This window comes from Oncorhynchus mykiss, chromosome 30, assembly GCF_013265735.2.
Source record: "Oncorhynchus mykiss isolate Arlee chromosome 30, USDA_OmykA_1.1, whole genome shotgun sequence".
Lineage (NCBI taxonomy): Eukaryota > Metazoa > Chordata > Actinopteri > Salmoniformes > Salmonidae > Oncorhynchus > Oncorhynchus mykiss.
The window spans coordinates 39,712,249-39,725,034 of record NC_050570.1 but is presented as its reverse complement, the minus strand read 5'-3'; the positions used below and the strand labels follow the sequence as shown (position 1 = coordinate 39,725,034).

Sequence of the window (12,786 nt, the reverse complement as noted above, 5' to 3'; positions counted from 1 at the left end):
GGGCTTTGTCTAACAATAGGACGATAACATCCCAACATTTCTTTCAGAAAATGTTTAAACGAAATATCCTTGGAAGGTTGTGCACGACATCTGTATCAACCACCACAGAACATTGCCCAAATGTTCTCATTAGTCTTCCAGGTAATGTAATAACACAATGTACCAGTAATGTTTTTATAGCATACCACCACAACAAAATGTGAGAGCAACGTTCTGGGAAGGTTCTTGCTACATCAGGTGAATGTTTTATAGAATCTATAATCATATAGACAACTGGATAGTATAATCATCAGCACAACTGGATAGTTTTTGTTAGGAGAACCTTTGCCGCAACATAATGAATGTTCAGGGAACATTCATACAGTAGGACAAATGTTGGTTTGCTGGGTAGGTATTGCTGGCACCAGCCCCTCCCTATCCTGTCTCTGTCTGATCTGACTAAAGAAAGGGTGTGTGTGTGTGTGTGTGTGTGTGTGTTCTATTTTTGAACAAAGGCATGGAATGATGCAATTGTTTGGTATTAATATATGTTATAACATGTATATAGGGGACTAGAAAAGTGTTGAACAGGCTTGGAGGTGTTCCTCTTTGGTTTCTAATGTTCTTTCTCTCTCTGAGAGCTGCAGGCCACCTGCCTCCCCATGTACTCCTTTCTCTGTTAGTTTTCTTTAGAATTAAAGGGATTTTTGAACACCACAGAGTTTATTTTGACAGTGTTAGCCCTGAGAGGGAGGACAGGAGCAGGCAGTGTGGATACTGTGATTCGAGACAAACGCTTTGGGCAACAGTTCAATCACTGAGCTATCTATTTGACATTTTTCTAAGAACTTTCATGTGTGAAAACAAAAATGAAATACAGAAATATCTCATTTACATAAGTATTCACACCCCTGAATCAATACTTTGTAGAACCACCTTTGACGGCGATTACAGCTTTGAGTCGTCTTGGGTATGTCTGTACCAGCTTTGCACGTCTGGATTTGGAGATTTTCTCCCATTCTTCCTTGCAGATTTTCTCAAGCTTTGTTAAATTAGAAGGGGAGGGTGGTAAACGGCTATCTTCAAGATTCTCAATGGGATTCAAATCTGGGCTGTGGCTGGGCCACTTAAGGACTTTCACATTCTTGTCCTGAAGCCATTCCAGCGTTGCTTTGGCTCAATGCTTGGGATCATTGTTCGGTTTGAAAGTAAATGTTCGCCCCCAGTCTAAGGTTGTTTGCACTCTGAAGCAGGTTGTCGTGAAGGATTTGCCTGTATTTGGCTCCATTTATTGTTCCCTCTATCCTTACCAGTCTCCCAGTCCCTGCTGCTGAAAAGCATCCCCATAGCATGTTGCTGCCATGTTAAACGGGTGATGAGCTGTGCCTGGTTTTCTCCAGACAATAGCGCCTTGCATACAGGCCAAATAGTTACATTTTCAGGCCAAATAGTCTCATCAGACCACAGAATCTTTTGCCTATGTCTTTCACGTGCCTTTTTTGCAAACTCCAGGTGTGCTGTCATGTTTCTTTTATATCAGGATTGGCTTCCGTCTGGCCACTCTCCCATAAAGCCCAGATTGGTTAAGTGCTGTAGAGACTGTTGTCCTTCTGGCAGGTTCTTCCACGTCAGCCAAGGAACTATGCAGTTCTGTCCGAGTGGTCAATGGGTTGTTGGTCATCACTGTGCTCTTGAAAACTTTCAACACTCTAGAAATTGTTTTACACTCTTCCCAGGTACTGTATATGCCTCATCACAATTATATTTAGGAGATCTACGGACAGTTCCTTGGACTTCATAGTATAGTTTCTGCTCTGACATGCACTGTCAACTGTGGGACCTTAGACAGATGTGTTTCTTTCTAAATCATGTCCAAACAATTGAACTGGCCACAGGTGGACTCCAATGAAGTTCTGGTGACATCTCAAGGATGTTCAAAGGAAATTGGATGCACCTGAATAGCGTGTGAATACTTATGTAAATGAGATATTTCTGTATTTGGTCAAACAAAAAAATCTGTTTGTTATTGTGGGGTATTGGGTGAGAAAAACAACAACAATTAAATCAATTTTGAATTCAGGCTGCAACACAAGCAAATGTGAAAAAGTCCAGGGGTATGAACACTTCCTGAAGGCACTGCACATTATAGCACAGAATCTTTATTATTTACTTTATACAACAGTCATTATTGCTCATCTTTATCAAGGGTGTCATTTATTTTGGATCCCAATGTATCTTGTGCTCTAAAAATACTATCTTACAATCCTTTGAAAAATGCTGAGCACATTTTTTAAAACTAAATACTGACATAGATTTGGGTATACTTATTTTCTTAAATACATTATTTCACTCGTTATGCATTTTACAGTAACCAGTGTTGTTAATAGAAAATGCACTTATGGACATGAGTTCCTCAGGCCCTCAGCAATGACTCCACTGAGAACGGTAATGGCCGCCTCACCACTGTGGGTTTCATTGAGTTGATCTGAGGCCCGTCATGATGCCTAATCCCACCTGCTGACCAGTCCTTGGGTGTGAGGAAGTGAGGCTCTGGGAACCTGCTGGGTTTGTAGGGTTCTACCTCTCCCTGAAACATATGCTTTGGTTCAGAGGGAAAGTCAGAGTGTGTGATGGCTATTTTTGGCATGATGGCCGTTGGAACGGTTGGATCGTCTTTGACCCATTTTGGCACGGCCTTATCCTTGTCCAGATCAGCTGAGCCTTCAGAATAACTACTCCCCCGCTGTTGGAGTTGTAGTAAGGGCACGGGTAACGGCTCTCGACAGCTCTCCCTCTTCCTGGAGCACTCCCAGCTCTCCAGTGCTCTCTCCCTGGCTTGCTCCATGTGTTCCAGAACCCCAGAGTTAGAGTTACACTTTGACATGAACTGACCATAATTATAACCGCTTTCTGCTGATCTGGCCTTGAGCTCTTCCTGGTAACAGTGGAAGTCACACTCATACAGCACAGGGCCCGGTTTGTATTTGTACACAGGCACGTAGGTGGATGCCCCAGGGTCCTTGTGTGGGCAGCAGTGGTGGGGGGAGGCGGGCATCACTGCCAGGGCCGGGGGGTGAAGCAGGGTGAGACCTGATATGTCCTCCAGCTCTCTCTGTCTCAGCTCTCTCTCCAGCATCACAGTCTCCAGCTCCTTATCAGCAAACGCCCTCCTCTTCCTCATCCTGGTACTGACAGAGGGGAAGTGACGTCGCTTGGACCAGGGGCCGTCCTCCGCCATAGGGAGTTTGTACCCTATTGGGTAATGTACAACACTGATGTCATTAAGTTGTATAATGATTACCTTGAGAACACAGTCTGTTTCACTTATAATAACTTAAATCTACCAAATAGGAAGTTAAACAATGAACACATTAATTTACCAACTTTATTTAGGTAAATGAAGTTGAAATTCATAAAGCCAAAGTAGATGCTCTAAACACAACTGTGATGACATTGCTCTAGTGTGTGTACATGTTCATGTGCTTACTCAGGGGAACGTAGAGGTAACATGACCTCATCATTTTGTCTCCCAGCCGCTCGCTGGTAAACACAGCTTGTAATTCCATAACCACCATTTGCATAATTGTAATTACCATAAATAAAATACAAACAGATCTAGTCCCTATAGACGAAACAGGCAGTGTAATTACTGACTTATCCCGTGTGGTGTAGCCCACTGTCTGGTCTGAGACAGGAGATGGGGTAATGAGCTAGATGCTAATGAAGCTTCATCCTCTAATCTACAGTGCCTTCATAAAGTATTTACACCCCTTAACATTTTTTTCACATTTTCTTGTGCTGCAGCCTGAATTTAAAATGGATTAAATTAGTTTTTTTTTTTGTCACTGGCCTACACATAAAGTCAAAGTGGAATTATGTTTTCGAAATGTCTACAAATGATTAATGTTTTAAAAGCTGAAATGTCATGAGCCAATAAGTATTCAACCCCTTAGTTATTGCAAGCCTAAAGTTCAGGAGTAAAAATGTGTTTAACTAGTCACAAATAATAAGTTGCAAGGACTCACTCTGTACTTTCATAATTTCATAATATATATATATATATATATATTTTTTATCTGGTGTTTATATGTCAGATGGTGTTATAGTTCAATCTTCAGTGATGTATTTTATATAACTAAGGGTTAAACGCCTCCGTTCTGTACATTACCTTGGAAATAATGGACGATACATCCGAACGAGAGAGTCGAGTTCATTTTTCCAAGGTAATGTACAGAACGGAGGCTTTTATCCCACTTATACCACAGTTGACAAAGAAAACAACGATAAGCACATATTTACCGGTAGAAATTACATTTTGTTTGTTGATATTTTCATTTTAAAAAAAGAAGGTAATTCATACTTTCTCCTCTTTTGGTTGCTAGAGACACGACCCAGTCATATGTTCGATTAGTTCAATATTTATTGACGCGACCCGGTCGTTCGTTCTTTATCTTCCGTTGCCATGCTCGCTGGATACATTCGTATCCTCTGCTTGCTAGCTAACCAGCTAGCTACGGCTAACACATTCACGACCTCTGCAGCCAGAATAACAGCAAATTAGCTGTTTTATATTCACATTCATTTGGATACATACATAACAATGAGCTGATATAACCTGATTTTGCTTGGCATAGCTAGAAAAGTTTGCCTCCTTGTCCGGACACTCGTCAATACTGACTGTTAATTACGAGGAGATTGCGTTGCATGTCAAACACTAGGCAAGAAAATAGCTAAATAGTTTGTTGCTAGCAAACCTGCCAATATGAAAACCAAATTCAGAAATCAGTTGCTAAAAACAGCTGGTAAAACTAGAAACGTGGAAGGATTTGACAGCAGTAGTGGTGGAGGGGGACAGGAGAAATTCATGTTCATCACTCACCACGTTAGGTCATCAGATGCTCCAAAAAAAATGTCTCTGCAAAAACAAATCTTTGCTAGCTAGCTATGTTCTTTCCTTATTGGACCTGCGTTTACAATGTAACCTATTTCCATTTGTGTGGTTGTTGGTTTAGCTTTCTGTAACTTTGCAGCAATGTGTAGGCGTATATTATTGGGTCATGATTGCAAGTTGTCCTGATATTTTTTCCAACTGTTCTGATATCTTTTGCAACTGTCCCGTTATTGGGTTTTAATGTCCATTCTAGAATGCATTCCTAGCCAATCAGAAACGAGTAATCAACAATGCTATGGTATACAGTGTAATATTGGGATGCAAACTCAAAATGATACAGGTGTCTTATTTTGTTTAAGCCCATAACCATGTGTGTGTGGTGTATACTTCTGTGTCAAAACAGATTTGTTTAAGACTACCAAGAAACACTCTGTGTGAACCTGATTTAGCCCACTGCAGTAAAAGGTTACATCATTTTTGAATGACTACCTCATCTCTGTACCCCACACATACAATTATCTGTAAGGCCTCTCAGTCGAACAGTGAATTTAAAACACAGATTCAACCACAAAGACAAGGGAGGTTTTCCAATGCCTCCCAAAGAAAGGTACCTATTGGTAGATTGGTTAAAAAATTAAAAAAAGACATTGAATATTCCTTTTGAGCATGACGTTATTCATTACACTTTAGATGGAGTATCAATACACCCAGTCACCACCAAAAATACAGGCATCCTTCCAAACTCAGTTGCCAGAGAGGAAGGAACCCGCTCAGGGATTTCACACGAAATCCCAGTGTGGAAAGCACTTAGACTTACCCAGAAAGACTCACCGCTGTAATCGATGCCAAAGGGGATTTTAACATGTATTGACCCAACTGTGCTATTTTGTTTGTTTTGTCGCATTGTTTGTAACTCATAAGTCTGACGCGAAGGATATACTGCTTTGACGAGACAAGGCCCGAATCCCTGTTATCTGCATGAAGAGGTCTGGTGCCTTGTAAGAATTTGCCGACGAGTAGGTAAACCACCACTACCCTCTGTATTATTGGCCAACGTGCAGTTGGAAAACAAACTGGACGATCTACGATTAACACTATCCTACCAACGGTACATAAACAACTGTAATATCTTATGTTTCCCCAAGACGTGGCTAAACGACGACACGGATAATATAAAGATGGCTGGCTTCTCCATGCATCGGCAGGACAGAGCAGCTATGTCTCATAAGACGAGGGGCAGGGGTGTGTGTCTATTTGTCAATAACTGCTGGTGCGCGATGCCAAATATTAAAGAAGTCTCGAGGTATTGCTCGCCTGAGGTAGAATACCTCATGATAAGCTGTAGTCCCCACTATCTACCAAGAGAGTTCTCACCTATATTATTCATAGCCATCTATTTACCACCACAAACCGATGCTGACTCTAAGAACACACTCAAAGAGCTGTATAAGGCCATAAGTAAACAAGAAAATGCTCATCCAAAAGCGTCACTCCAACTGGCTGGGAACTTTAATGCAGGCAAACTTAAATCCATTTGACCTCATTTCGAGCAGCATGTCACGTGCAACCAGAGGAGAAAAAAAACTCTAGACCATCTTTACTCCACACACAGAGACTCATACAAAGCTCTCCCTCGCCCTCCATTTCACAAATCTGACCATAATTCTATCCTCTTGATTCCTGCTTACAAGCAAAAACTAAAGCAGGAAGTACCAGTGACTCGCTCAATACGGAAGTGGTCAGATGATGCGGATGCTACACTACAGGACTGTTTTGCTAGTACAGGCTGGAATATGTTCCGGGATTCATCCAATGCCATTGAGGAGTATACCACCTCAGTCACCGGCTTCATCAATAAGTGCATAGACGACGTCGTCAACCAAGGTGACTGTACGTACATATCCCAACCAGGAGTCATGGATTATAGGCAACATCCCCACCGAGCTAAAGGCTAGAGCTGCCACTTCCAAGGAGCGGGACACTAATCCGGACACTTATAAGAAATGACGCTATGCCCTCAGACGAACCATCAAACAGGCAAAGCGTCAATACAGGACTAAGATTGAATCCTACTAACTGGCTCTTACGCTCGTCGGATGTGGCAAGGCATGAAAACTATTACGGACTATAAAGGGAAACCCAGCCAAGAGCTACCCAGTGATGCAAGCCTACCAGATGAGCTGAATGCCTGTTATGCTCGCTTCAAGGCAAGCAACACTGAAACATGCATGAGAGCACCACCTGTTCCGGACAACTGTGTGATCACGCTCTCCATAGCCGATGTGGGCCAGACGGATTACCAGGACGAGCACTCAAAGCATGCACGGACCAACTAGCAAGTGTCTTCAATTACATTTTCAACCTCTCCCTGACCGAGTCTGTAATACCTACATGTTTCAAACAGAACACCATAGTCGTTGTGCCCAAGCAAGTGGAGGTAATCTTCCTAAATGATTACCGCCCCATAGCACTCACGTCGGTAGCCATGAAGTGCTTTGAAAGGCTGGTCATGGCTCACATCAACAGCATCATGACGGAAACCTTAGACCCACTCCAATTCGCATACCGCTCCAACAGATCCACAGATGACGTAATCTCAATCACACTCCACACTGCCCTTTCCCACCTGGACAAAAGGAACACCTACAGTGGGGAGAACAAGTACAGTATTTGATACACTGCCAATTTTGCAGGTTTTCCTACTTACAAAGCATGTAGAGGTCTGTAATTTTTATCATAGGTACACTTCAACTGTGAGTGACGGATTATAAAACAAAAATCCAGAAAATCACATTGTATGATTTTTAAGTAATTCATTTGCATTTTATTGCATGACATAAGTATTTGACACATCAGAAAAGCCTAACTTAATATTTGGTACAGAAACCTATGTTTGCAATTACAGAGATCATACGTTCCCTGTAGTTCTTGACCAGGTTTGCACACACTGCAGCAGGGATTTTGGCCCACTCCTCCATACAGACCTTCTCCAGATCCTTCAGGTTTCGGGGCTGTCGCTGGGTAATACGGACTTTCAGCTCCCTCCAAAGATTTTCTATTGGGTTCAGGTCTGGAGACTGGCTAGGCCACTCCAGGACCTTGAGATGCTTCTTACGGAGCCACTCCTTATTTGCCCTGGCACTGTGTTTCGGGTCGTTGTCATGCTGGAAGACCCAGCCACGATCCATCTTCAATGCTCTTACTGAGGGAAGGAGGTTGTTGGCCAAGATTTCACGATACATGGCCCCCTTCATCCTCCCCTCAATACGGTGCAGTCGTCTTGTCCCCTTTTCAGAAAAGCATCCCCAAAGAATGATGTTTCCACCTCCATGCTTCACGGTTGGGATGGTGTTATTGAGGTTGTACTGATCCTTCTTCTTCCTCCAAACACGGCGAGTGGAGTTTAGACCAAAAAGCTCTATTTTTGTCTCATCAGACCACATGACTTTCTCCCATTCCTCCTCTGGATCATCCAGATGGTCATTTGCAAACTTCAGACAGGCCTGGACATGCGCTGGCTTGAGCAGGGGGACCTTGCGTGCGCTGCAGGATTTTAATCCATGACGGTGTAGTGTGTTACTAATGGTTTTCTTTGAGACTGTGGTCCCAGCTCTCTTCAGGTCATTGACCAGGTCCTGGTATGTAGTTCTGGGTTGATCCCTCACCTTCCTCATGATTATTGATGCCCAACAAAGTGAGATCTTGCATGGAGCCCCAGACCGAGGGTTATTGACCATCATCTTGAACTTCTTCCATTTTCTACTAATTGGGCCAACAGTTGTTGCCTTCTCACCAAGCTGCATGCCTATTGTTCTGTAGCCCATCTCAGCCTTGTGCAGGTCTACAATTTTAACCCCGACGTCCTTACACAGCTCTCTGGTCTTGTCCATTGTGGAGAGGTTGGAGTCTGTTTCATTGAGTGTGTGGACAGGTGTCTTTTATACGGGTAACGAGTTCAAACAGGTGCAGTTAATACAGGTAATGAGTGGAGAACAGGAGGGCTTCTTAAAGAAAAACTATCAGGTCTGTAAATGCAAATTAATTATTTAAAAATCATACAATGTGATTTTCTGGATTTTTGTTTTAGGTTCCGTCTCTCACAGTTGAAGTGTACCTATGATTAAAAAAAATACAGACCTCTACATGCTTTGTAAGTAGGAAAACCTTCAAAATCGGCAGTGTATCAAATACTTGTTCTCCTCACTGTATGTGAGCATGCTGTTCACCATAGTACCCACGAAGCTCATCACTAAACTAAGGACCCTGTGACTAAACACCTCCCTCATCAACTGGATCCTGGACTTCCTGACAGGCCGCCCCCAGTTTGAAGAGAGTTTGAAGTTCCTTAGTGTCCACATCACCAATGAACTATCTTGGTCCAAACACACCAAGACAGTAGAGGGCACAACAACACCTTTCCCCCTCAGAAGACTGAAAAGATTTGGCATTGGTCCCCAGATCCTCAAAAGGTCATACAGTTGCATCATCGAGAGCATCCTGACCGGTTGCATCACCGCCTGGTATGGCAACTGCTCGGCATCTGACCCTAAGGTGCTACAGAGGGTAGTGCGTACAACCAGTACATCCCTGGGGCCAAGCTTCCTTACATGCAGGACCTATGTACTAGGCGCTGTCAGAGGAAGGCCCCCCAAAAATTCAAAGACTCCAGTCACCCAAGTCATAGACTGTTCCCTCTGCTACCGCACGGCAAGCAGTACTGGAGCGCCAAGTCTAGGACCAAAAGGCTCCTTAATAGCTTCTACCCTCAAGCCATAAGACTGCTAAACAATTAATCAAATGGCCACCTGGACTATTTACATTGATCCCCCTGCCCCTTTGATTTTACACCGCTGCTACTAGCTTTTTATTATCTATGCATAGTCACTTTACAAATTACCACGAGTAACCTGTGCCCCCCCACACATTTTCTCGGTGCTGGTACCTTGTGTAAATAGCATCATTATTGTTATTTATTTTTTTACTTTAGTTTATTTAGTTAAAATGTTCTTAACTCTATTTCTTGAACTGCTTTGTTGGTTTCACGGTAGGTTTCACCTATTGTTATCGGCGCATTGTGACAAATAACATTTGATTTTATTTGAGGATGAATACTTACCTAATCAAGATATATTAGTGTTTATTTTTATTTATTTATTTATTTTTACAAATGTTTTTACATTTTGTTCCACTTTGACGTTACAGAGTATTTTGTGTAGATTGTTGGGGGAAAAAATACTATTAAATCCATTTTAGACCCACTTTGTAATTCAAGGGGTGTGAATACTTTCTGAAGGCACTGTATAGGATAGACTACTGTTAGCTAGACCAGATCACCTACTGAAGCACGCCTATCACTGATACCTACCCTCTAGGATACTCTTTGCTAAGATGCTAGGTGCTCTGGTGTAGCGCTGATAAGCGGTGCGACGGAATGGTGTGGCTGCTCCCCTGATCACTTTCTTACCCTGCAAAGGAACGGGGTAGAAGTAACATACATTAAATTATATTTACATAATATTCAAGTCAGGGCTTTGGTTGGGCCATTGAAAATCTGTGGAAAAACTTGAAGATTGCTGGTCACCGCCGCTCCCCATCTAATTTAACAGATCTTGAGGAAAATCTGCAAGGAACAATGGGGAGAAAAATCCCAAAATCCAGATCTGCAAAGCTGATACAGACATACCCAAGACGCTGTAATTGCAGCCAAAGCTGCTTCTACAAAGTATGGATATTTCTTTCATTTGCAATATATATATTTTTAATCTAAAAACAGTATTTTACCTTGTCATTGTGGGGTATTGTTTGTAGATAGGTGAGAAGAAAAAAAAGATTCAATCCACTTTGACATTAGAGTATTTTGTGTAGATCATTGAAAAAAAAAAGACTTAAATCCATTTTAGTCCCACTTTGTAACACAACAACATATGGAATAAGTCAAGGGGTTTGAATGCTTTCTGAAAGCACTGTATGCATTAACCCCATGGCGAAATTACTTAAGGCAATATATCTTAAAAACACTAGAGCAGTAAATACAGGCAGGTACTGTACATGGTAGGCATACGGTCATAGCCATAGCCATGTGATATATTATAGGCTAGTTTGTTACAGAATAATGATATGTTAGTTTCCCTGGTGTAAAGCCTATAATTCATATGACAAAATGCTGTGTAAACAAATTCGTTTTATGAGTGGAATAACTGCATTTATTTTTTTTTTAACATGAACTATCCAGAAATGTTAAGCAAAAACAGCCTATGGTTTTTATGTAAAAGTGAACAATATCGTTTTTTTGTTTTCATTATCACTAAAGGAAAATAGCAATGCATATTAATTTGCTTATCCATATGTGTTATTTCATAGTCCTTAATTTCGCTGGTCCTGCTCACAGGGTTGCATCATTTTGGCCTAGATTATATAAAAATTATCTTTCTTAAATTCTATCCCACCAGTATATTACGAATGTCCCTGCCGCATGGCTCACCTCTGTCGCCTGTTGTCTCCGCAGGGCGACTTGCGCAGCCATCACCCGCTGCCGCTCCACCACGAGCATACAGTTTGTGCACTGGCAGTCACGCCAGCGACAGAAGCGTTTGTGGCCTTTGAGACAAGACACGACGCCGTGGTTCCGACAGCGGGCGCATTTGGGGCTGCGGGTCATTTTGCGCTGCGTCGCTGTCTGCTCCTCGGCCACCTTCGCTCCTTTCTCCGCGTCGCCGTGCCGCCCCTCGGGCAGGCATCCGTCAAGACTCTCAACATCAATCTCCTCACCCAATTCGAGTTTCAGCGCATTAAGTCTGGTCTTCTCTAGCTGTAGGCCTCTTTCCAATTGAGTGGACATCTATGAGAAATGTCTTCCACGCCGTTGCAGTGCTGTATTTCCAACTTTACAAGTTGTTAACGTTGTCGAAGTGCACTGTTTCGTTTGGCTGTGACGACACACATACCCTAAATTCCTCTGAGCAGGGAGACGAGACTTTTGAAACGTTAAACTCTCCGCTGTTCTCTGACGTTTGACAGGGTTGTTTCCGAGAACAGAGGCGAGTCGCACTGACACTGTTGGGCTCCTGGCTGGTGAGACAGCTACTGTGGTAGGATATGTTTGCTCACACCACAGTCAACTTGCCCTACCTACCGTCAGACAGCAGACCACACCACATTTTATTGGGCTTCCCAACGTTGCGAATCTCCATACTTCTCCAACGTCATCAATTGGACATTTAATCCAGGTTAACCCCTCCTGCCCACGGAGCACACGCACTTGACAGTAAACACTACTAGTTGGATAAATTAAGGTATTTTCCAATTTCGTTTATTTTAGTCTTCCCTTTATCAAATTGATTATGCACTAATTTCAACAACAAAAAATATGAGTGATTTGTATGTCCAAACTTTCCAAAACAAATATGGAATATTACATAATTTTCATAATGAAGGAATAACTACACCCCTTTATCCAGTTTGTGACACACCATGTAAACACTAAAATGATGTGTAAATTAAACACAGAGTAATACATGACTTTTGACACAGGTGAAACCGGGAAGGGCGGTTAAACTGTTTTCACACCAAGGTGAGTTTAGACAAGACAGAGAAACGAGGCACAATGTAGATGTTAATTACACACGGCATGCGCCTCAAGGGGCTCGAGCAGAGCTCTTCTTGCAGAGTATGGTGTCACCATAGAGCTGAGGGGAAAGTGAAACGAATTATATTTTCCCATTTACAGTATCTAGCAGTTATCTTTACTCCCTCAGTCATAACTGCTCTTGAATTATTCAGGTTTCTGCATTAATGGAGTTAAGAATATCCAGAATGTTCTTTTAATTCCTCTGCATACAAATTAATCACTTTACTGAGGCCAAGGATTCTGTTTATTGTAGAATATGTTTTTCAATAATATAGACATCGGTATTCAA

At 42.3% G+C, this 12,786-nt stretch overlaps 1 protein-coding gene across 1 annotated transcript; it reads right to left on the bottom strand.

The window, feature by feature from the left end:
* Positions 1–2,107: 2,107 nt before the first annotated feature.
* LOC110521814 lies at positions 2,108–12,011 on the bottom strand. The gene is made up of 3 exons (XM_021599696.2): positions 11,352–12,011; positions 10,236–10,335; positions 2,108–3,231 (listed from the first exon to the last, which is right to left on the bottom strand). Exons 1-3 carry the CDS (start codon positions 11,706–11,708, stop codon positions 2,393–2,395), a joined length of 1,296 nt encoding a protein of 431 aa, XP_021455371.2. The 5' UTR covers positions 11,709–12,011; the 3' UTR covers positions 2,108–2,392.
* Positions 12,012–12,786: the final 775 nt, after the last annotated feature.